The sequence below is a fragment of the Mchenga conophoros genome, linkage group LG7 (assembly GCF_057382185.1).
Source record: "Mchenga conophoros isolate Kocher_MC1m ecotype Shallow Benthic linkage group LG7, M_conophoros_male_GT1.1, whole genome shotgun sequence".
NCBI lineage: Eukaryota > Metazoa > Chordata > Actinopteri > Cichliformes > Cichlidae > Mchenga > Mchenga conophoros.
In genome coordinates, this window is record NC_140532.1 from 4246817 (window position 1) to 4268420 (window position 21604).

At 38.0% G+C, this 21604-nt stretch overlaps 1 protein-coding gene across 1 annotated transcript; it reads left to right on the forward strand.

Moving 5' to 3' along the window:
- Positions 1-1176: 1176 nt before the first annotated feature.
- Positions 1177-21599, forward strand: LOC146569365 (thromboxane-A synthase-like). The gene is given in 16 exon segments (XM_085281619.1): positions 1177-1277; positions 14907-14942; positions 15020-15165; positions 15439-15532; positions 15692-15744; positions 15906-16002; positions 16121-16237; positions 16890-16978; positions 17062-17210; positions 17423-17553; positions 17645-17738; positions 17741-17982; positions 18067-18155; positions 18975-19112; positions 19794-19956; positions 20430-21599. Coding segments are annotated over 14 exon segments (1656 nt in total). The 5' UTR covers positions 1177-1277; positions 14907-14942; positions 15020-15070; the 3' UTR covers positions 20535-21599.
- The last annotated feature ends 5 nt before the right edge of the window (positions 21600-21604 follow it).

Here is a 21604-nt window from a genome sequence, read left to right on the forward strand (position 1 = left end):
GAACTCTTTTCTAGTCCCTGCTACTATAATAGAGACTTACAGTAGTAAAAAACGCATGAATGCTCTGCTCTGATCTGGAACTACAATAGTGCACCGGTTAGCACTATTACCTCAGAGCAAGAGGGTCCCAAGTTTGAACCAACCTTGCAACCTTTCTGTGTAGAGTCTGCATGCTGTCCATGTTCCTAAGTTAGCTGGTAATTCTGCTGTGAGCTGTTGCTGTTTCTTTGTGCTCTGTAAAAATGGACTCTGAGGTAGCATGGTTCTAACTTTAGCAAAAATGAGCAGAAGGCCCAGATATTTGTTTAATGTTCTCACTGACAGGATGTATCCTGGTCAACAATGTTTCCAAGATTCCACACATTGTTATTGGAGGTCAAGGTAAATAAGTATCTTACACACCATGTTTGGATTTATTTATTTATTTGTTTTTTAGATTTTTAGGGCCAAATGTAATCTAAATTTTGTTAGAAGTAGCCAATTACATGTTATCCAGGGATTTCCGTTTTTACCCTCTTAAGCCCCAAGGGGGTTTCTGAGCTTCCTGCTCAAAAATGTAATGCCCAAATTTAATTGATTATTTCTCTGCAATTACAAACTCTGTCCTAATAAAGGTCATCTTATCTTATCTTATCTTATCTTACATTTGGTTCCAGGATTTCAGTAACCAACATATAAACATCATCTGTGCAAAGATTTATGTTTCTAAAGTGAAACAGTGAAAAATTACAGCCCTGTCAATACATGAATATCCAGAGGTTGTACAAAAATGTCCAATTTTGGCACGCAACTGGACACCATGCCAGTTGAATTTTTTAGGCATTAAAGAGCAGAAATTAATACATTTTATTAACAGGCCTAAAATGCTTTTTTTTTAAATATATTTTTGAAGAATTAACCACACATTTACATGGTAATGGCCCTTTTCTGCAGTGCACATGAAGCTAATTGGTCTCTGGCCCTTTAAACTCCGAGGGGCTGTAACTTTGGTTTCTTTTGGTCAGTTTGCATGATTGACACCTCTTTTTAATCAGTTTAGCCAATAGAATCAAAGTAATGAGGCCATGTCACGTCACTTCAACCAATCAGATGTTGCAATGCCAAAACCCACGTGGGCCCAAATTTGCTGCTTGTGGCTTCTGTCCAGTCACGTGTCTGTAGGTGGGTCTAAAATGGAGGTTGTTGACAGAAAACGGCTCTGAAGGCATGGCTAGGTAGGCATGGTAACTACTGATAATCACGTGGCTACCGGCTACCAGTGAAAATAACAGCAGAGGGTAAGCCAATCTCTGTCTTACACATTTGCGCTGCTGTGTGTTTTTGTGGTTTTCTTTTGCGGCTCATTCAGTGAATTTTGGTCTGATCGTGGTGAAACTTCATGTGTGGATTCAGTGATAGCTCTGGAAGCTAACCAGCCTATCTTTAGCCGGTTACATGAAGTCTGGAGAATTTCCAGTTCGGTTTTGTTTGTTTAGTGGTCTTCTGCGCATTTACGTAACTGCTTGTTTTCGATGTGTTTGGTGGTTGTAGAAATGGTTTATGTGACATTTTAGCTGAGATTCAGAGGTTTCTGTGGATACCACACATGTCTGGACTTATATTTCTCACCCCGTCTTATATCCAATTAAACGTGATCTCCTCCCAGGGCGTGGGGCTTAAGTGGTTAAGAAATGCCTGCAGTGGCTCTCTTCCACAGCTTATCCTGTCTTCCTTCTCTCTCTCCAACCTGTAGCAGCAGATGGCCCCGCCCCTCCCTGAGCCAGGTTCTTCCTGTTTCTTCCTGTTAAAAGAGAGTTTTTCCTTCCCACCGTCACCAACGTGCTTGCTCATAGGGGGTCATATGATTGTTGGGTTTATCTCTGTATGTATGTATGTCTATCAGAATACAGTTCAAACCAGCACAGTTCGGTTCCTTTAATGCCGATACTGTATAGTAAATTCACAGAGTACCTATCATCTCCAATTTTGTACCATCCAGCGAGTGGAAATAGATCACAAGGAAACATCTCACTAACTTTCTCTTGGGCAATACGACGTTGGAGCAAAGAGGAAATGTTATTTAATCCTGCATTTACATATTTCACGTTGTGCATTTATTTGATAAGTTTCTCTGCAAAGGAGTTTTCACAAAATATTAAATATGATCATTTTTGTGACCCAACACTCAGTTTTTGCTATCTTGCACCCATCTCATTCAGCTGTTGAGGCACAGCATTTTAACAGCTAATGTACAGTGTCAGTGATTTAAATAGAGTTCGCCACAGCAGAGACGATGAAGACCAAAAAAAGAACAAAGAATAGCATGTCTTTTGGACACTTGCAGCATTTCCTGTCTTAATATCCTGTATTGCTGGAATTGCTATTAGCCTGAATAGACACTGACATTTACCTGAAGAATAAAACTCAGTCCCTCATTATAATCTCACTGTTTCCTTTGTAATTGCCTATGACAGTTACGTGGTTGTTGTCCATGTGTCGTTAGTCCAGACGCCCCTTGTGATAAGCTTCTGAGTGCAGATAGGTTGCAGTCCTGAGGCGCCTGTCATAAATAAAATGCATTACCACTGCGGCTGCACCGTTATAACCTCCTCTCGGCTGTGCTCTCCTGTCTCATCACCCTGCTGACCACAGAGGTGAAGTGGTTACACAGTGTGAATGTGCGCATTTGCACATTCTTGTTTGTGTCTATTTGACATTTTAAAGCTAAAAATAAAATTACTGGTCCACCACGATGATTTTCAACTCAACCCTTTTGTCATTTAATTTAATGTTCAGATGATGTTGCTTGCTCTTCTACCATTAAAAATTAGATTTAAAAATGCTTAGCTATATAAGCAGTTTAATTGGAAATACTTTCTGCAGAGCTGTTTTGTCCTTCCCTGAATGATTTATGATTCTGTAACACTTTTGAGAGCATTTCCAAACACATGAAATAACCTGACATTGAATTAGTTGTTGTAAATAATAATAATCTTCAATAGTTCATTTACATGAACACACGAGTCATCTGACGTTTGGTTTTTGGCTAAACTGTTTTCTGTAGCAAATTTTAACGTTGTATAATCTGTGATAGACTAATGGATTGGAATTATTTAGTTCGTCTTGTATCAGGCCAAATGCTAGAATATTGTCCTTGGAGATATGAGTGATTGTACCTTCTGTGTGCTTTTAAGGACATATTTAGCTTATGAAAGCTGTTCTGTCCTTGCCTTCATGCTAATGCCCCAAACAAGGCCTTGACTTTCTACGTTGTTCTCAGGCAGCCAGCCGACCAGAAGACAGGATCAAACATGGGAGGAGGAGATCTCAGCGACTGGAGTCAGATGCTCTTTCATCTCTTCTCTGCCATGCCAGCACACACTCTAATGCTTCATTTTCCCCACGCACAGGGGAGGGAGTCTCCACAAAGAGAGCTTTCTGAGCGAACTCTCTCCGTGTCTATCTCTCGTTTTCAATTCCGCTTTAACTGGTTCATCCCTGATAGAAATATGGATCAAGATAGACTTAGTTATGCGCTCCAATTTTGTATGCATCTCTCCCCCCTGATGTGGAAAAGAGTAAATATGTGCTTATTGCTGCTTTTCCTCTCAAGAGAACCCGGAGCTTTTGCCGACTGTGATTGCACCGAATGGTTTTGTCTGAATGGACTATTGCACAAATGAGGCTATAGTCATTTCTTTGTTTCTTTCGGAGCAATATTCAGAACATTTGTTACATCCAACCTCTGTGAATTGTTGCCACTTTCAAGGTCACCTGAATGAGATTTGGTTTCTTTATGTGTAAAGGTCAGTCTCTCTTTACATAGTGTCGACTAGTGTTTGCTTCCCACTGCTCTCCATTTCACAGCCTTTCAGAACTGAAAAAGAGAGAAAAACATATTTGCTCCATCCTCTGGTTCTGAAGTCTTTTGAATTTCAGCTGATCTCTATATACTATAAAAAGGTAGATGTTCTGTGTTTGGTCTGTCTTATTAGAAATCTGTTGCCTATGGGCGACACAAAAAATATTAATAAAGACTGAGATTAAAATGCTAAAGTAGCTTCACAGAGAGTTTGAACACCCAGGCTAAATAAAGCAAACCTCCAGAGGTGAAAGATGTCACAGAAATCTGAGAATATCCAATTTACTGCTACTTATTAGGATAAATACCAATCATTTACATGATATAGATTTACACTTGAGTAACAAGGCAAAGAAATTTCATGATATCAAATTGCCTTGAGCAAATTTAGTCAGAGTTTGCTATTTCGAATCTGCAGACATACAGGATTTAATTATGCTGAATTAGCAGCCTCGAAGAAGATGTGTAAAATTTGAATGTTCAATCAAAATGGAAAGTATCTTCAGCTGGAGAAATTTGGCCTGGGAGATGAATGAATATATTTTATACCAGAGAGAGAGGGAGAGAGACAGCGGGAGAAATAAAAATACAAATTTCAAACGCTTACAGTCTCATCTAATCTGTTCTATTGAAATTATGTGAAATTATCATATCCTGGCAGGCTAGAAAAAAAAGAGCACTTTGGAGGTTCTCAGTGATATCAGTTATATAAATTTGAACTCTTTAACTTGAGTAAGCCTCCAGTGAGTCTGGCTGATTCCAGTTCACCTCTCAGCATTAGTCTTTGATCTCTGACCTTGGATTTCAAAATATCGGAGCATATGTGAAAATCATGTAATAGGAGACAAAAAGGAAAACGGTGGGCTGAGTTAGCTACTCGAGGTAACCGAGTAATTATTTAGTGTACTGTGATTTGTGGAGTGATTGTGCATTCTGACTTTGGGTTAGAGGTGGGCGGATCGACCCAAATATCTTTAGGATTGATACCAAAGCACTGATATTGCATCAGTACGAGTGCAGCAGGATTGATACTTTGTTTCTATCCTCTGAGTTTAGTAAATAGTTCAATGAAAAATGTGTTAAATAAAGTATTGTTTTGGAAATAAAAATCAGCATCTGAACCTTTTAATCTTTTATTATTCTAATAATTCTTTTTCTTCTTCTTTTTTACTGTTGGACGTCATATGTCAGAGGTAATATTTAAAATCGGTACAGGTATTATAATAAAAAGAACATTTCTCAAAGTGTTGTAGATATCAGATTTTTTTTTTTTACCAAACTAAGAATTGCTAAAACTCTTTCTTCTATAGTTTCATTTTATTTGTGTTAATTTTCCAACTTTAAAAATTCATCAGTTTTTATTATTATTTAATTTTTTTTTTCACATTTAGTTTTCGTTTCATTTTAGTTAACTATAATCACCTTGGTTGGTATTATTAGACATAAACCTTCAGTTGAAGTAGTTGTATTGTACGTATAGGTCATATTTATTATACGCTTGGTCAAAATTATATTAGTGATACTGGCTGATGTGAAAGGCCATTAGTAACCTACACTTGTAGAAAATATGTTGCCTCTATGGATGTTTATCAAAAAAGCTGTTTATCAACAGCTCCATTTCATATCAGCGAGTAGCCTTTCCTCTTTGTTCCCCGGTGTTCACAGATGCCTGTCACGTCACCATGAAAAGACAAGAGAAAGGGAGAGCATGACACAGATGCATCCCCCCTGACTGACAGACAAGCAGGCTGAGAGGTGTAGCTGATCCCTGAGAAGCACTGCGGGCTTAATATCCCCTCTATATCCTCTCCTTGCGCCGTCTGGTGCCACGAGGCTCAGGTCTGACGTCAGTGTTATTTCTGTCCATCTCTTGGTCAGGGAGGGTTCATCATTTCAAATGCATTATTCACACCGGCAGCATAAACCTAGACAGATCTTATCTCAATAGGGCAAAGCAACCATCACCCCTGGCACACTGGCTGCATAAACAGAAAAGGCTCTGGCTTCACTGTTTTTCACAAATACTCACAGAAGGACTTCTCAAGAAAAAGGAGGGACTTCTGGGAAACCCATGGTCTTTTTAGTTCTGATGTCTTAAATGGTCCTACAAACAATGTCAGGTTATTCAGCAGTGACTGATGTTTTGAATGTCAACGGGCATTGTGCTCCACACCTTGTTAGATAAGCTTTCCTTTCCCCAAAGAATCCACAAAAATCTGAGCTACACATCCTCATGCTCAATGAATACAGGATAAAACACATTATTTTCACTCATGCAATCAAATGCAATTACAGTTCAGCGTAATATTGGAAACATGACTCTTAATCTCCTTTTTGTCAATGTGTTTGTTGTTGTTTTTCCTCAGTGCATTGGTGATCGTTAAGTCATTTTATTATCTGTACTTTCTTTCCTTGTTTATAGTTTACATCCTGTTTTTTATCTGCAGCCATCCTGTTATTGAAAAGTACACAAAAACAATGGCAGCATATTGCTGTGTTGAAGCCCTTCATTTCAGTTGTAAATCCACTATAAGAGCATCATAAAAAAAATTTGATTTCTATTCAGTAGGAAGAAAATATGAAAATTTGTTTAAGACTTTTCTCACGTCATCACAAATGGGCGAACATAATAAAGATATTGAAAAATTAAGTCTACACCCACATGAACTTTCACAGTTACCAAATGATGATAAGCCTTTCCCAGAAAAGAACGATTTTATAGATACTATTTAAATTATGCACAATATGGTTTTACCATAGTTTAACATCAGTTCTGTAGCACAGCAACGAGCTTTAAAAACACTACTTTACTATTTATGCATCAGCCAGTCAAAAAACAATGTTAGCAGTAGTTTCTGCAGTGCTTTCTATCATTACCATCAGCACCATATTACATTTTAATTATTACATGTTTTATTTAATTCTGATTTCTGGCTTTTACAGAGCGATTACACTGTCTTAAACAGAATGGAACTTACTCTCTTTTTCAGCTTAGTTAGTCATTATTCATATCATTCCTCCCCTTTAGCTTAGTGTATATACATGACTGTGGGGTTGAGAAGAAAGGCTCATTACCGATGTACACAGCAGCCATCAGCTGCATCTCTTAACACCATAATTGAAATGTTAATTTTTATGATATTATTACAGGATTATGGCCTGTGTTCAGAATGAAATCCAAGGTCTTGTAGAACAACGAACAAACGTAGACTCCCCCACTAAAGTCCACTGGCAGACTCAGTCCTAGTTGAGTACGTAGTGTGAGTCTGTGTGACCAGACTGTGTGTGTGTGTATTCCTCAGCTAGTGTCAGTTCAGTGTCAGTGTCTCCTGTTTTCCATTAGGCGTCTGTAAAAACTCAGCTCTGATATGCTAATAAAAATATTTGGAACAATTCACTATGCATGCCTTCATGAAGACACTGTCTAGGTTAATGTGGGTGTACGTGTGTAGCAGTGACTTTTCATGAATAGCTTTACATAAATGAGATTCACGTAACCTCGTTTAGCCATTTTCCCCATTTTTGTTTTATTTTATTTTCCCCAGAGCAACTTTGCTCCTCTGTGCTTTTGTTTCCCTTCCCATCTGTATGGCATATGGCCTGATAGGCAGATGTGATGCTTTTTGTACTTTAAACCTGATAGGTAACTTGGCGTTTTTGTCATTCAGATCACTATCTTGATTGCTTTCTGTTGCTTTGATGACCTGAGGGTGGCTAGCTAGTGAACATGGTGACCAGCTTTGTCTGTTTTTTTTGCCAAACAAAAATACAATCAATCCCTGCACCACAAGCTCCAAACACACCAGTGCTCTGGCTTTTATACACACACACACACACACACACACACACACACACACACACACACACACACACACACACACACACACACCTTTAGTGATTGCTTAGACTAATTAACAGTTTAGCTGTTGGTATAATTGTCAGGAGAGCAGAGAGACACGCTGGGTTTGCTGGATCCTCATTTTTTTCTATAATTGGGACTGGCTGGTGAGGTCAAAGCATTTTTCTTTTATATTTTATCATCAGATAAACCGAGCCTCCGACAGCATTAAGCCTTAAGCAAAACATGGATCAAAGCAAAATATTATCTTCATTATCTTCACCTTATGTATTTTAATGCTTCATAATTTATTTTTATTAAGTCTGAAGGCATCCTTTGCTTTGAAAGTTTCTTTTCCCCCCTTGTAGGTTTTCAAAAATTACATACTGCGTTTAATTCCAATATTCTCCTGAATTATAAACGTAGTGTAGATTTATTGGCTTTTATTGTTTAAAGTATGTTGTTTCTCTTCACTTGGATGAGTGGGCCGTGCCATAATGGAGACTACTACAATCACTGGACTTTCTGCATATAAACACTGCCATAGCAAAACAAAGTGAAGGTAAAAAAAAAATCCACCAATTAGCTTTTGATGTTGTTATCCTGTTAACACAAACAATTTCAGGTACTGTGCAAACTTTTATCAAAGCACACAGTGGATACTTATGTTTCCACATAATTCCAAAATCATATTTCATAGTCGTGATGTCGTCCATATCGTCTGACAATGTAGAAAAAAAGCTGTAATTTAATGAAACATTAATAAGAATACATTATATAAGGCAAATCTAAAATATTTGGTATGACCACATTTATTCTTTCACACAGCTTGAACTCTCTTAGTCAAGCTAGCTTGGAATTTCTTTAAGCAGGCTTCAGGAATAGTTCTCCAGGCTTCTTGAAGTTTTCTGCCTTTTGTAGGGTAGGGGTTAGGGTTAGGGGGTTAGGGTTAGGGTTAGGGATGTTTTCTTCTTTGGATGTTTTCTGCCTTTTGTTCCATGCTCTGTCTCATATGGCTTCACTAATGTGAAGCTCAGCCTATGGGGAGCCAGTTCATGACTGGTATTGTTCCATTGTGTGTTTTTCTATCCAGGTATGCTTTAACTGCACTGGCAGGGTATTTGGGATCATTGTCATGCTGAAGAATGAAGCCATTGCCAGTCCAGCAATTTCCAGATGGTATTGCACAGTGGATTAAGATCTGAAATGCAGTCCACTGTGTTTTGCAGAATGCTATAGACTGTTGGTACCTCTGTCCTGCAGTCCAGGTCTTTTGTAATTTGCCTTTTATTCCTGTTTCCCTTCCTTAGGAATGACTTCTCGCTGGCCACCCTTTGACTGAGAATATTTCTAATGAACCTGAGCAAATAGATGGATCGGCTGAAGAGTCACATGCGTCTTGCGTCAGGTCTTATTAAGGACATGGCTTTTTGATACTGTGTATCAGCTGTAGATGGTGTTTTTAGGCATGCCGCTTCTTCTTTTTTCTAAACTTGTCCCATTTCCTCAAATTTTTAAGGAAATGCTGCAAACCATGATAAGCAAGCTATGCTGTTAGTTTTTAGCCCATAGCTCTGTATGAATCACATTACCAAAGACACCATTTTCTGCCTGTCCAACTGTTTCATTTTTGTGTTTGTTTGTTTGTTTGCATGGATTTAATTCCTTTTAGTTTTATTTATTTTAAGATTTGCTTTTGGTGTTTATTAGATAGGACAGTACAGGAAAGTAAGGAGAGAACAATGTGCAGGAGATTCCAGACTCAAACCCAGATCCCTGCAGAAGTCTTTTATGGACGGATTGCTCCTCAGCCAGGTGAGCTATACTGCATAGAGGTACAGTTTAAACTAATTCCTTGTTGTGTATGTCAGCATGCTGTCAGTGTCAAATGACTTAACAAAAAAACAAACAAGCAAATCTGGGGGAAAGGAGCCAATGTCCAAAGAAACACTCAAACGAGTGAGGGGCGTCTCAGTGCTTTTGTAAGTGTCTGTTAGACTTTCACTTGCTCAGTTGTGACCCATGTCTGGATGTTTCAGTTGGATGTGTAGGCATTTTTTCTCTACCTAGAATGACACAAAGAGCTAATATAAGGACTTGTAATAATAAATAACAAAATAATAATTATTTCTCAAACTCTTGAATGATGGCATATTTTCGAATACCGCACATTGTAGTGAAACTGAAAATAAATGTGGCCTGTGTGATTGTTTTGACCACCGTGTACAGCTTGTTTCCATTATCCACATGGAAAACTGATTCCCACTTCCACATCCAGCAGAGAAATGTTGGAATTCGTTTACTATCCAGCACTATTCAATATTCATACTTCCTGCCATTGGACAGTCTGGCTAGTCTGATGTGTGTTTTTAGAGAGTTTTGTGTTTTTTCCTTGATGCTTCTGCTTCTTAGTGCACAGAGATTAAACCAAATACAGCTGCAGGCCCTAAAATAAAGAGCTACAAATGCATTACATTGGATTGCAGTGATAGACAACTTGAACATTTAAAATACCATAGTTATTTAATCTCTTGGTATTGTAAAAATGCAGATTGCTGGATCTGTGAGTTTTCTATTTACATGTATATTCTTATGTTTGGTATCACAGTCCATTCAAGCTCTTATCTGACCCATTTTTCACAGTCACAGGGTTATTTTCTTCTGATTGTGATGTCTGTCTTGTTTCCAGCTTGCACACAATGCAGACTGCAAAACCCAAAGCTCTCAGACTGTTTTTCACATATATGCATTTATACAAATAACAGTTCTTGATGACCCAACAAAAACATGCGGCTATGGTAGCTAGACCAAAGATGCTGCGAGTATTCTGTGCTCTGCTTTACGACACACTCACTGTATCCAGCCTATTTTTGTGTGTTTCGTCTCTCAGCAGGCCTCATTCAAATTGGATGTAATGTAATGTAAATAAGCCAGGATGCAGCTACCGTGTAAGCGGTTAAGACCAGGAAGCCTGGCAGGCACTGACTGGAAGGGGAGCCTGGACAAAGGAACATAAAGGCCCAAACACAAAGACAAATCAGGCATAAAAGGGAGAGCCACAACAGCTGACTTTATTTACACAGTAATTGGATGTTTTTGTCTCCATCAAATGCGACCTGCTAAAGAACGCATTAGGAAAAAAATAAAACTAAAGATGTCTTTGGATTGTCCCGTCCCTTTCCCTTTTTATTTTAAATGACTTCATTAATTAACCTCAGTTTGCAGACAAGAGGTTCATCTAAACATACAGAGCCAATTTGATGCCTCCTGCCTCGCACTGCTGGAACGTCTCTGGAAAGTTTGGGGGTTCCCCTTTGAATACGGATTCAGGGAATCTCAGTTAATTTTTAAGGCAACGTTATATTCCTGCTTTGAGCTGTTAGACATTATTTGACATGTCGTCTGGTGGTTAGCGTTTATTTTGAAGTAATTGCTTCTGAAAGCAGGGTGGAAGGGATTTCATTAGTTCCCTTGCCCCTGTCTCACAGCAAACACTTTACCTGGACTCATTAAGCATCAGACATGACACTTCACAGAGACTACTCTGCCAGCATTCAGGCTGTTACTATGCCAAGGTCTGCCCTCTTGGAATAACCTGCCAAAGCTGCATGCGTCGTTTCCTTTGTGCCTGATATGTTTTCTTCCCCTTTTGGTGGCGCACGTTTGTCTTTCAACTGAGGATTTAGATAAGGCAACGGTAACGCAGGGTTAACTATTGAATTTAATGATTTCAATGGCTGAAAAATGCTAAGCCATCACAGTTATTTGATAAAGATCAGAAGGTTTCGAACATTGTAAAACCTGTTTTCCTTCTCTGTTTTACCCTCAGGGATCCTGCACCTTAAAATAGATGCACTTGTGGCATTGATTCAAGCAGTCTGCAATCAGTCAATATTTATGAATATGAACGACCATGTGATTATGGTAAAAAACACAAATAGCTGTGGGGCTACTCGCTTTATCCTAAATTAAACATATGAACTCTCATGATGTTCCATATCAGCATGGACATAAAGATTTTATTAAATTAACTCAAGTGCTTGGGTGAACATATATTTTCTCATATTTTGAGCGACTCTGACATATTTGGACTTCAGTGATTATTTGGCTGTCTTGTATGGGAGAAACTTTGACATGCATAGTCTGAATTGCAAATGAAATACATTTCTGTTCGAGTTTGACCCATTTTTTAAAATCTTGTGCGTTTTATCAAACACAAAAACCCGCAACAGAAGAACTGAATGATATAACAGCAGGCTATGATTCACTATATGATGGAAACCCTCCTGCAGGTTGCCCTTCAGGCTGCACCCTGATGGAGTATGTAAAGATTTTAAGTGTTTTAAAAGGGTCTGTGGGTAGAAAATTGCACATTGTCAAGGAACTCAGAGAAAGGGGAAGTAGTAAACACTGCTACATGCATGATGAGTGTTTAACAAGTAAGTCAGACCTTAATGAGAATAACAAAAGACCATATACTTGCCTGTACGTAAGACTATATGTCTATATGCACCATCATCTCTGCGGTATTTCTTTTATGCTGCATTCAGCCACATACCAAACTTTGACGCTGTGTGGCTTTAGGCAGTCTGAGTGGTAGTAGACTAGCAGGAGAGGGGGGAGAAGAGGGAGTCTTCATCATGTCTCATTTCAGCCTCCCAGTGCCCTCTGGCGGTGCTCAGAGCAGGCGGTACCCAACCAACTCCTCATTTCTTCCTGAGCTAGTCTCTCCATTAATAGCTTAGTGCCGCTCCAACTCCATTGTTATTCCTGCCTGGCTGCATCCTGCAGTAAGGATGATGCATGTTTATCAGACCAGAAATATTGTGCAAATCTGCCTCGTGAGAATGAACGCTGAAAAGAACGCGTCCTCTGACTCCAGATGTCATCCTCTTGTGTGCTATAACTTTGCCTTGAACAATCTCTTTGACCTTTTCTCTGCAGCTCTCTAAAAGCTTCGGTCATTTAGGCCAAAGATAAATAGTGTGCTTTTACTTGTTACACTCTTAGGCCAGACCAGATTTTTCTAGATCTTGTGGAGTTGGAGCCTTTGAAAGAAACTGTGGTATGGATTCATTTGATAGTTTAAAAGCTGACTTGCAAAATCCAGCACACAGATCTATCAGTCCTCTGCACATCCTGTAGTTTGTGACATGATGCTTTATGCTGAAATTGATTATTACTGCATGTCATGCACGCGTACACTCACACGCAAAAACACTTTGAACTTGTAGAGTCAGCTTTGTTTAAAACCTCAAAGGAATTGGATAAGTAATTGTCATTGAATCTGCATAATAAGGACACTATGTCATCTGAATTCAGATGGCCAGCTCGCCCTAATGATCTGTTACTTTTTCTGTTACTCATGAGCCAATCAACACATTAGTATCACATTTCTATTTTCACTGTCTGTCATTAAAAACACATTTTCCTCTCACCTCAATGTGAATGGAGCTGTTTCTCTTAAATAAATCAAATAATTGGAATTGCATTGTTTTATCAAGTTTTTTTTTTTACAAAATTCGGCCCAATACAATGTGTAACTAAATTCTGATGTCTTGCCTGTTTTATGTTTTATATTCATAAATTAGAATTTATTATTATACGCCTCTCAAAAGCTGTTTATTTTTTCCTGCAGACAGGAATAGATGAGTCTTGTGTTTGAAATCTAGAGAAACAATAAAAAACTCTTGTTGAATGGATATTGAAAGATTTCAGTCACAACTTGAAGGAGGTTTATTTTGAGGAAAACTGTAATTTTGATTGATGGGTTTATTAAAGGGATTTTTTTCTGCTTAAGCTCTGATGTGAAGAAGACTGTATTGTCAGCTGTGACAGATGATGTGGATAGCGTTGTATAAGAGCGCTCTCTACAGGCAGTGTGAGAAATTGCAACATACATAAAAAATTAAAAAAAGAAAAACAGAAAGATGCGTTGACTGTTCAGAGACAAGACATCCAATTGGTTCCAGTTCTTTCTACAATGCAACAAAATTGTAAATAGTGATGGCTCAATTTGACTTTTGGCATGTTGACATGTAAGTTTAGTAAAAAAAAAAAAAAAAAAACATCCAGGAACAATAAACACAACATCTCCCTTATAGTTATAAAAAAAATGCTATTATGGAGTGTTGTGAATGACTACATGGCTAAATGCAGTCTCCCATCATGCCTCTGTGTCACTGTGTTTCATATTTAGTTTAAGGACATCGTGTTTGCTGTGCTTGTTTTGGTTCTTTAGCTTTCATTGTTTGTTCCTGTTAATGCGGCAGCGTTGTTTTAACTTACAGCTATAGTTGTGCTGAAAACGATGTTACACCATGCCTGAAATTATGTGCAAGGTTACTGACCTGTGCTTTCCATTGGAAGCAGATTGGATTTGAAAGAATGCTTTAAAAAAAAAATACAAAAAAAAGTTACAAAAAAAGTATTCAGTGACTTCTTGATGCATTCTCAATCATCCAGGAAAGTAAATCTCCAAAAATTGTGTTCATAATTAGGATTAAGGAACTGACCTCCCAGCCCATTGTTCCCTCAGTGGGCTGGTTTCAGTCATTATGCAAATGTACTGTTTATAAGATTTGGGGAAACCTGCAGTCAGCTGAGACTGAAGAAGTCACCTGGATGAGTGACGAAACGTTTCTCCCACAACACGCTACGTCCAGATGAACAGAAGCAACTTTTGGAGATTCAGTGACTTGTTACCGTGGGATTCTTCAGTTATTACAACATTACAAATGTTTTGACATGATATAAATTTATTCTGCAGTCTCTCTATAGGAGCAGTAGAACTTTGTGAAAAACAATATATCTTGTGATCACAAAAAAATCCAGTGTTGTAGAGACATCAATTTCTATTGGCTAGCGTAGCATAACATGAGTTACATCAGGGTTAAAAGCTGCATTACAAATTCAGACAAATGCAGTGAAAACAAAAACTGAACCCTGGACTCACTGCCACATTTCTACACAAGTGGGAGTGGTTTCTGTCTCATTTATGGATGTGGTGAGGCAATGCATGTAGTTAGTATTTTACCCGTGGTTTAACATTTGTGCACACAAAACAGTGGTGGATACATTAGGAACTCCTCTTAAGGTGAGTTCTCAAGGCTAAAACAAAGCTTCAAAAATTAACAAGTCTTGGGAGAAACCGTATGGCTAATCTGTTAGAGACAAAGCAGCCTGACAATATGTATGATCACTGTCATATGTTTGTTTCCCTTGCAGAAGGAGTTACTACACAGCTTTGGTGTTTAAAATACCGTAAGTGAAAGCCATGTCAAAGATATTCGACAATAATTTTAGTATAATTAATTATTTTGTGCTGTTTTAATCTCCAGGAGCCTTTTTTGTCCTGTTCATGGTAGAAAAGTGAGAGAAGATTTTCCAACATGCAGGCTGCAGGTGACTTTCTAAATGTATTCAACACTGAGGCCAGCAAGATATCTGTGACACTCTTCCTCATTTTTCTTGGTCTCCTCTACTGGTGAGTAAATAAATGTTAGGTGGCTTATTTGTGATGTTCATTGTTCAGTAGAAATGAGGTCACTTATATTTTCGTGTCATAAGGCAAACAGTTTATGGCAAACAGTGCCATAAAGCACATACATTGACATTTTATAGAGCAGACAGTGCAAACGAATGCAACAATAACTCTAGACAGAATCCAGGTAAAGGTGAGCTCTGTTCTTTACTGCATTTGACACAAATTCTTTTCATTCAACCTACAAACAACACATTTCAACACTTTTGCCTGTAGGTATTCAGTCCGTCCCTTCTCAGTCCTCTCACGATGTGGCATCAAACATCCGAAGCCAGTGCCTTTCTTTGGCAACTTATTCATGTTTCAGCAGGTAAGATACAGTGTAACAAAGGAAGACCAGAGTTACCTTCAATGTCTGCTTGATTTTGCATCAAACAGGGATGGTTCCCTTGTTCCTACTTTGTGTCATTGTTAAAAGATTGTCAGCTGACTGTTACATCGACTGTATTTTTTTAATTCTTCTTTTCAGGGTTTTTTCAAACCTCTGAATGATCTTATCAAAACATATGGTAAAGTATGTGGGTAAGTAAAAGCACATCCTACAACAACAACTACTGAAATTGTGAATATTTTTCTTCTATAAACGATCTACAGTTTTTTGAGTTTATCGATTAATCTACAGAGTGAAACGAGATGACACTTTACACTTGGTTGGTCACTAAAGTATACGCTGCATATTTCAGGTATTATTTGGGCCGCAGACCAGTGGTAGTGGTAGCAGACCCTGATATGCTCAGACAAGTGCTGGTGAAGGACTTCAGCAGCTTCCCTAATAGAAGGGTGAGAACATTATATAGAGCATGTAGATGCATGATGTGAGTTTATTTCTGATTCTCACACAAATAACTGAGCAGTTATTACACATTTTGTGCCTGTGCTCTCTTATTTCTCTGGGCAGAGATTTGTGTTTGCCAAAAAGCCTATATCCGATTGCTTGCTCCAGTTAAAGAATGAACGCTGGAAACGAGTGCGGAGCGTCCTGACCCCATCTTTCAGTGCTGCCAAGATGAAAGAAGTGAGAAAATAAAGATTCCTCATATATCCAAGACAGATAAGATAAGATATGAACTAGAAGATCAACAAGATTCCTTTAATTAAGCTGAGGACTTTTATTAGAATGATTTGAATCTTGTGTGTATCCAAAACTCAGTGCCATTTTTTTCTCTCCTGTTTAAGTCAGTTTACAAATTTAATAATTTATGTGTTTGTTATTTATTTTTACATCGCCCCCATCTTTAGCTTACACAATGTTTGAAATGAGGAAGTAAAAACCTCAAAGTTTCTGGTAAAAGAGCTAAACATCCAGTTCTTGCTGGTGTTTCTTTGTAACTTTTATTAATACATAATTTGTATCATTTAAGTGTAAATTTAAATACATTTAATATTAACTTTGTACCTTCTTTATGTCTTCATTTCAACTGGTCAGCAAGTTAAATATTTTTCTTTGTGACCAGAAGGAACTCATAAACCTTTAAACACCCAGCGTTCACTTTTGCAGTTGGTTACTGCATGTCTGCATCTTTTGCAATATGTGTAGTTTAAGTGTCTGTGCTGTTGTGTTTATGGAGTTACCTTTCCCCCATTTTCTATGTTTATGGACCTATGATGATTCACTGGAGTATATAGAGCTGGTTTACATCTGTCCTTATCTCTCCACTTGAGTGTAGATGGTTCTGCTCATCAAAACAGCCACTGATGCCCTGATGAAGAATCTGAATGTCCACGCTGAGTCAGGAGAGGCCTTTGACATCCATAGGTAAAGCAAAAATTAAAATAATATTTTTTTGTGTTTTTTTTCTGTCATTGTTCATATTTTTCTGATAGCATGCCATCTTTCAGATACTTTGGCTACTTTACCATGGATGTTATTGCCAGTGTGGCATTTGCAACTCAGGTGGACTCGCAGAACAACCCAGATGACCCGTTTGTCCAACACGCTCAGATTGCCTTCACCAATAATTTCTTCAGGCCTATTTTGTTACTTTTCTGTGAGTCATTATTATAAAATTAATGAAACTGAGATATGTAAATGGGACAATAATAAAACAAGATGAGGGCAAAGAAAATAAAAAGTAATGTGGGGAATTCCTTAAAGTTATAGTTAAGCATGATAAATAATTCTATGTATTGAGTATGAAGCATTTTTGTTGATATACCTGTGTATGCAGTTCTCTGCTGATTTGTGTGTTTCTGTCTTTAGTTGCTTTTCCCTCCATCATGGCTCCTCTGTCGAGGTTCATACCCAGCAAAAGACAAGACAAGATGAATAATTTCTTCATTAACAGCATTCACAAAATCATCAAACAGAGAGAGGAGCAGCCTCCTGAGCAGGTGAATCTCAGATTTTCAACATTCCCAAATCTGTGCATTGCTTTGAAAGAGTCCTTTTCCTTTCATTTTTATTTATTTCTTTTACACGTAGAGGCGTAGAGACTTCCTTCAGCTGATATTAGATGCTCGAGCCACTGAAGAGTGTGTGTCATTGGAGCACTTTGACACATCAAACGATGCTCATGAGACCAGCAGACCCAGTCTTCAGGCACAGTTCAAGAAAACGGGAGCCAGCAGGAGCAGTCTGTCAGGCGTCCACAGAAAAAGATGATGACTGAGGATGAGATTGTTGGTCAGGCTTTCATCTTCCTCCTGGCAGGCTATGAAACCAGTAGCAGCACTCTGGCGTTCACCTGCTACCTCTTGGCCCTCCACCCTGAATGTCAACTCAGAGTACAGAAAGAGGTGGATGATTTCTACACTAGACATGTGAGTGTTTTACAGTTGGTTCTGATCTATTTTGATTCATGCAGTTGTGGACAGTCATTGATTGTCATGCTGTTTGCTTTGTAGGACTCACCTGATTACACAAATGTGCAGGAGCTGAAGTATTTGGACATGGTTATATGTGAAGCATTACGCCTCTACCCTCCTGGATTCAGGTAAAGAAGGATGTCAATTGGATATGAAGGTTGGCCACAGTGGGGCCTGGAGTAGTATGCTGTGACTTTGGAAGATTTTCAGTTTTGGCTTTTTTTTGAAACATTCATCAACTGTTTGTCTCAGCTAGATAGTGTAGTAGTAAAACTACACACTTTTGGAGCAGGAGTTGCAAGTTCAATTTCCACCCATTATTCATTAAGGGTCCTGGCTAGACTCCCCATGCTAAAACAAAAAACCCCAAAGCCCTCGAATGGCACAGCTACGTTTGCAGCCTGTCCGAAGCTCCAATGCAAGCATTTCACTACATGTTGTACTCTTTATGATTGTGTGTGTGACAAATAAAAGTTGTTTGTTTGTAGCTTTTCATGGGGTATAGCCATAATCCTATCATCGGTAAAAACTCTATCGTCATTATTATTATTATTATTATTATTATCATCATCATTATTATAATTACTGACGCGGTTGCAAGATCCAACATTAGTGCATTTCAATAATACAGATGTTTTCTGACTTTGGGACGTTAAGGCTCAGGTTCTATTCATATTTGGTTGCAGATGCATTAAAATATGTTCAGTAACTATCAGTACACTTAAACTCATCTTCCTTAAATGGACACAAGTACAGAGAAACAGAGAGGAGGACATGACCGCAACTATAAATGACAGCTAAAGTCAATAGAGTGGTGGGGAAACACTTCATGCTGACAGTTACAGCTCTTATGAATATGCTGAGTCCAATTATAACTGTGTGGAATAAAGAAAACAGTATTTGGATTCTGTAAAACAATCTTTTTTGTCATATTTTGTCCCACTAAGGTTTGCACGAGAAATAGAACATGACTGTGTGGTGAATGGTCAGCAACTTCCTAAAGGAGCAATACTGGATATCCCTGCAGGCTTCCTCCATTATGACCCAGAACACTGGCCCGAGCCTGAGAAGTTCATTCCTGAGAGGTGCTTCAGTTCTGTCTGAAACGAGTAAAAAGACTGTACAGTGGTACAAATACAATTGTTAAGGTGTGGTAAACACTTTTGTGTAGTGACATTATAACACGTGCAACCCACAAATACAACCTCAATTCAAATGTTGGGACACAGTGTAAAATGTAAATTAAAACAATGCGTTTACAAATCTTATAAACATATATTTCATTCACAATAGGACAAGACTGAAAACATTTAAACTGAGACATTTTATTATTTCATGAAACAACATTTGCTCTTGTTGTTTTTGTTGGCAGCTTTGAAGTTGTGACACTGCGATATTTACCAGTTAGTAGTATGCCCTCTTCTTAACAACAGTCTGAGGAGACCAGCTGCTGGACCTTTGGGAGAAGAATGTTGTCTCATTCTTGTCTGATACTGTATAAGACCCTCGATGCTCAACAGTCTTAGGACTTCTTTTTTGCACTTTGCACTTTCATGATGTGCTAAATGTTTTCAGTTGGTAAAAGGTGCAGACTGCAGACAGGCCAGTTCAGCATCTGGATTTGTTGTTTGTAAATCAATGCATTCTGTTTTCTTTACACACTGTAAAAGATTTTTGGAACTGGGACTGAAGCATGCATGGGATTTCCTTTATTTTCCAATGCTTTTCATTCTTCTTTAAAAAAAAAACTTGCTGTTGTTTTCCAGGTTTACACCAGAGGCCAAGGCCGCTCGACATCCATTCGTATACCTACCATTTGGAGCTGGCCCTCGTAACTGTGTGGGAATGAGACTCGCCCAGCTTGAAATCAAAATGGCTTTAATGCATCTGTTCCACAACTTCAGCATAAAAGCCTGTTCTGATACTAAGGTAGGATGCAATAAGAGAAAACCCATACATTTTCATTAAAGTAATTCCTACACTGGATAACTGTAAGACTGTTGAATTTATAACTACAAGCATGTAATTCTACAACCACTGTTTACTGTGAATTACACTGAAAAAACTGAAAACATCAATATATTTGTATATTATGCCGTAAGGTAACCACCGGTAAGAAAACCTATCTTTAAATTTAGGTTTTAGTGGAAGCATGACCAAAAACTACTCTCACATGTCCTTTAATTGTTTTTTGCTTTAATGTCATATACAATTTTGGACTGTCAGTATTATCAGCTGCAAATAATGACTATGCTGGAGTTTATTGGACATTTGAAACTGCCATAAGCTGCAAATAGCCATGTAATCCTATGACTACTGGTTAGATACACATTTGTCAGATGCTTCCATTTTTAAGATATTTTTACACAAATATATGGAAGATGTTCTCTTTTTATCTTCAGGTCCCTCTTGAGTTGAAGTCATCCAGCACTCTTGGACCCAAAAATGGTGTTTTTGTGAAAATCACAAGAAGAGAACAAGGAGCTCATCTGTCATCAGCTGATTAAATCATTTACACCATACTGAAACATAACAATCTCTTACTGTATGTCCATCAGTTCAGTGGCACTTGTTTCATTTATAGTCAGGACTTGGTAGATGTTTGAAAAAATGCAACACTGAAATATTTAGACTTAAATATAATAAGGGATTGACTGATAATTAATGCAAATGTTTCTCAGGCACATATAAATTGTAATTTTGTGATTACAACTGTTTGAGAATGAGAGAAATGAAACATGACAATATATCTGATATTATTCTTTATTAAAGCACGTACAAATAAAGTGGATGAAATCACTACTTTTTGCAAATCATAAAATACTAAATCTTTTTTGACAGCAAAGTTGATTTAATCTGGCACATTCTAAATTCTTTCAGGTGGATTGGTACACAGTGTCTACACACATTGGGCGCGAGCACTCTCTACAGACAATGAAAGGAATTGCAACATGCAGAATTTATATCATTCCCAATGCTGAGATTTTCAGTGCTGGTTGTAAACAGAATTGTGCAAATAATGAAAAGAACACATTTAGAAAAATTAGCAGTTTTTATATTCATGTGAAATTTTCTGTATTGAAATAAAAATCTGTCTATCAGTAAAAATAGGTGTAAAAACATCTATCTTGTACCATTTAGACAACCTTCATGACTCTTTAGAGACAAAACATCTGATCCAAATTTTCTCTACAGCATGACAAAATCAATACTGGTGATGTCTCAACCTGGTATTGCATGAAGAGGAAGAATCAACTGAGAAAATTTAACTTTGATGAAAAACTGTGGCAGGTTTTCCAAGGTGTTTTGAGGCTCTACTTGTGTAAAAAGGCTGTCAAACAGCCAGGAATGGCAAAGACAAGTTAAGCCTCCCGCTTTATAGCTGCAAAAAAGAAAATAATTTTATGAATATTTTGGCATCTTCAGTTTAGTCTTTTTGTGTCACTTTATGTCACTTTTGATAGACGTTTTTTCTTGTCATCAAATAAAGCTCCTGCGTTGCATATTGTTCTCGCATCTTCTTTCTTCAAGAAGTAATTTTCTTTGGCTAGCGTAACATTACATGAGTTACATCAGG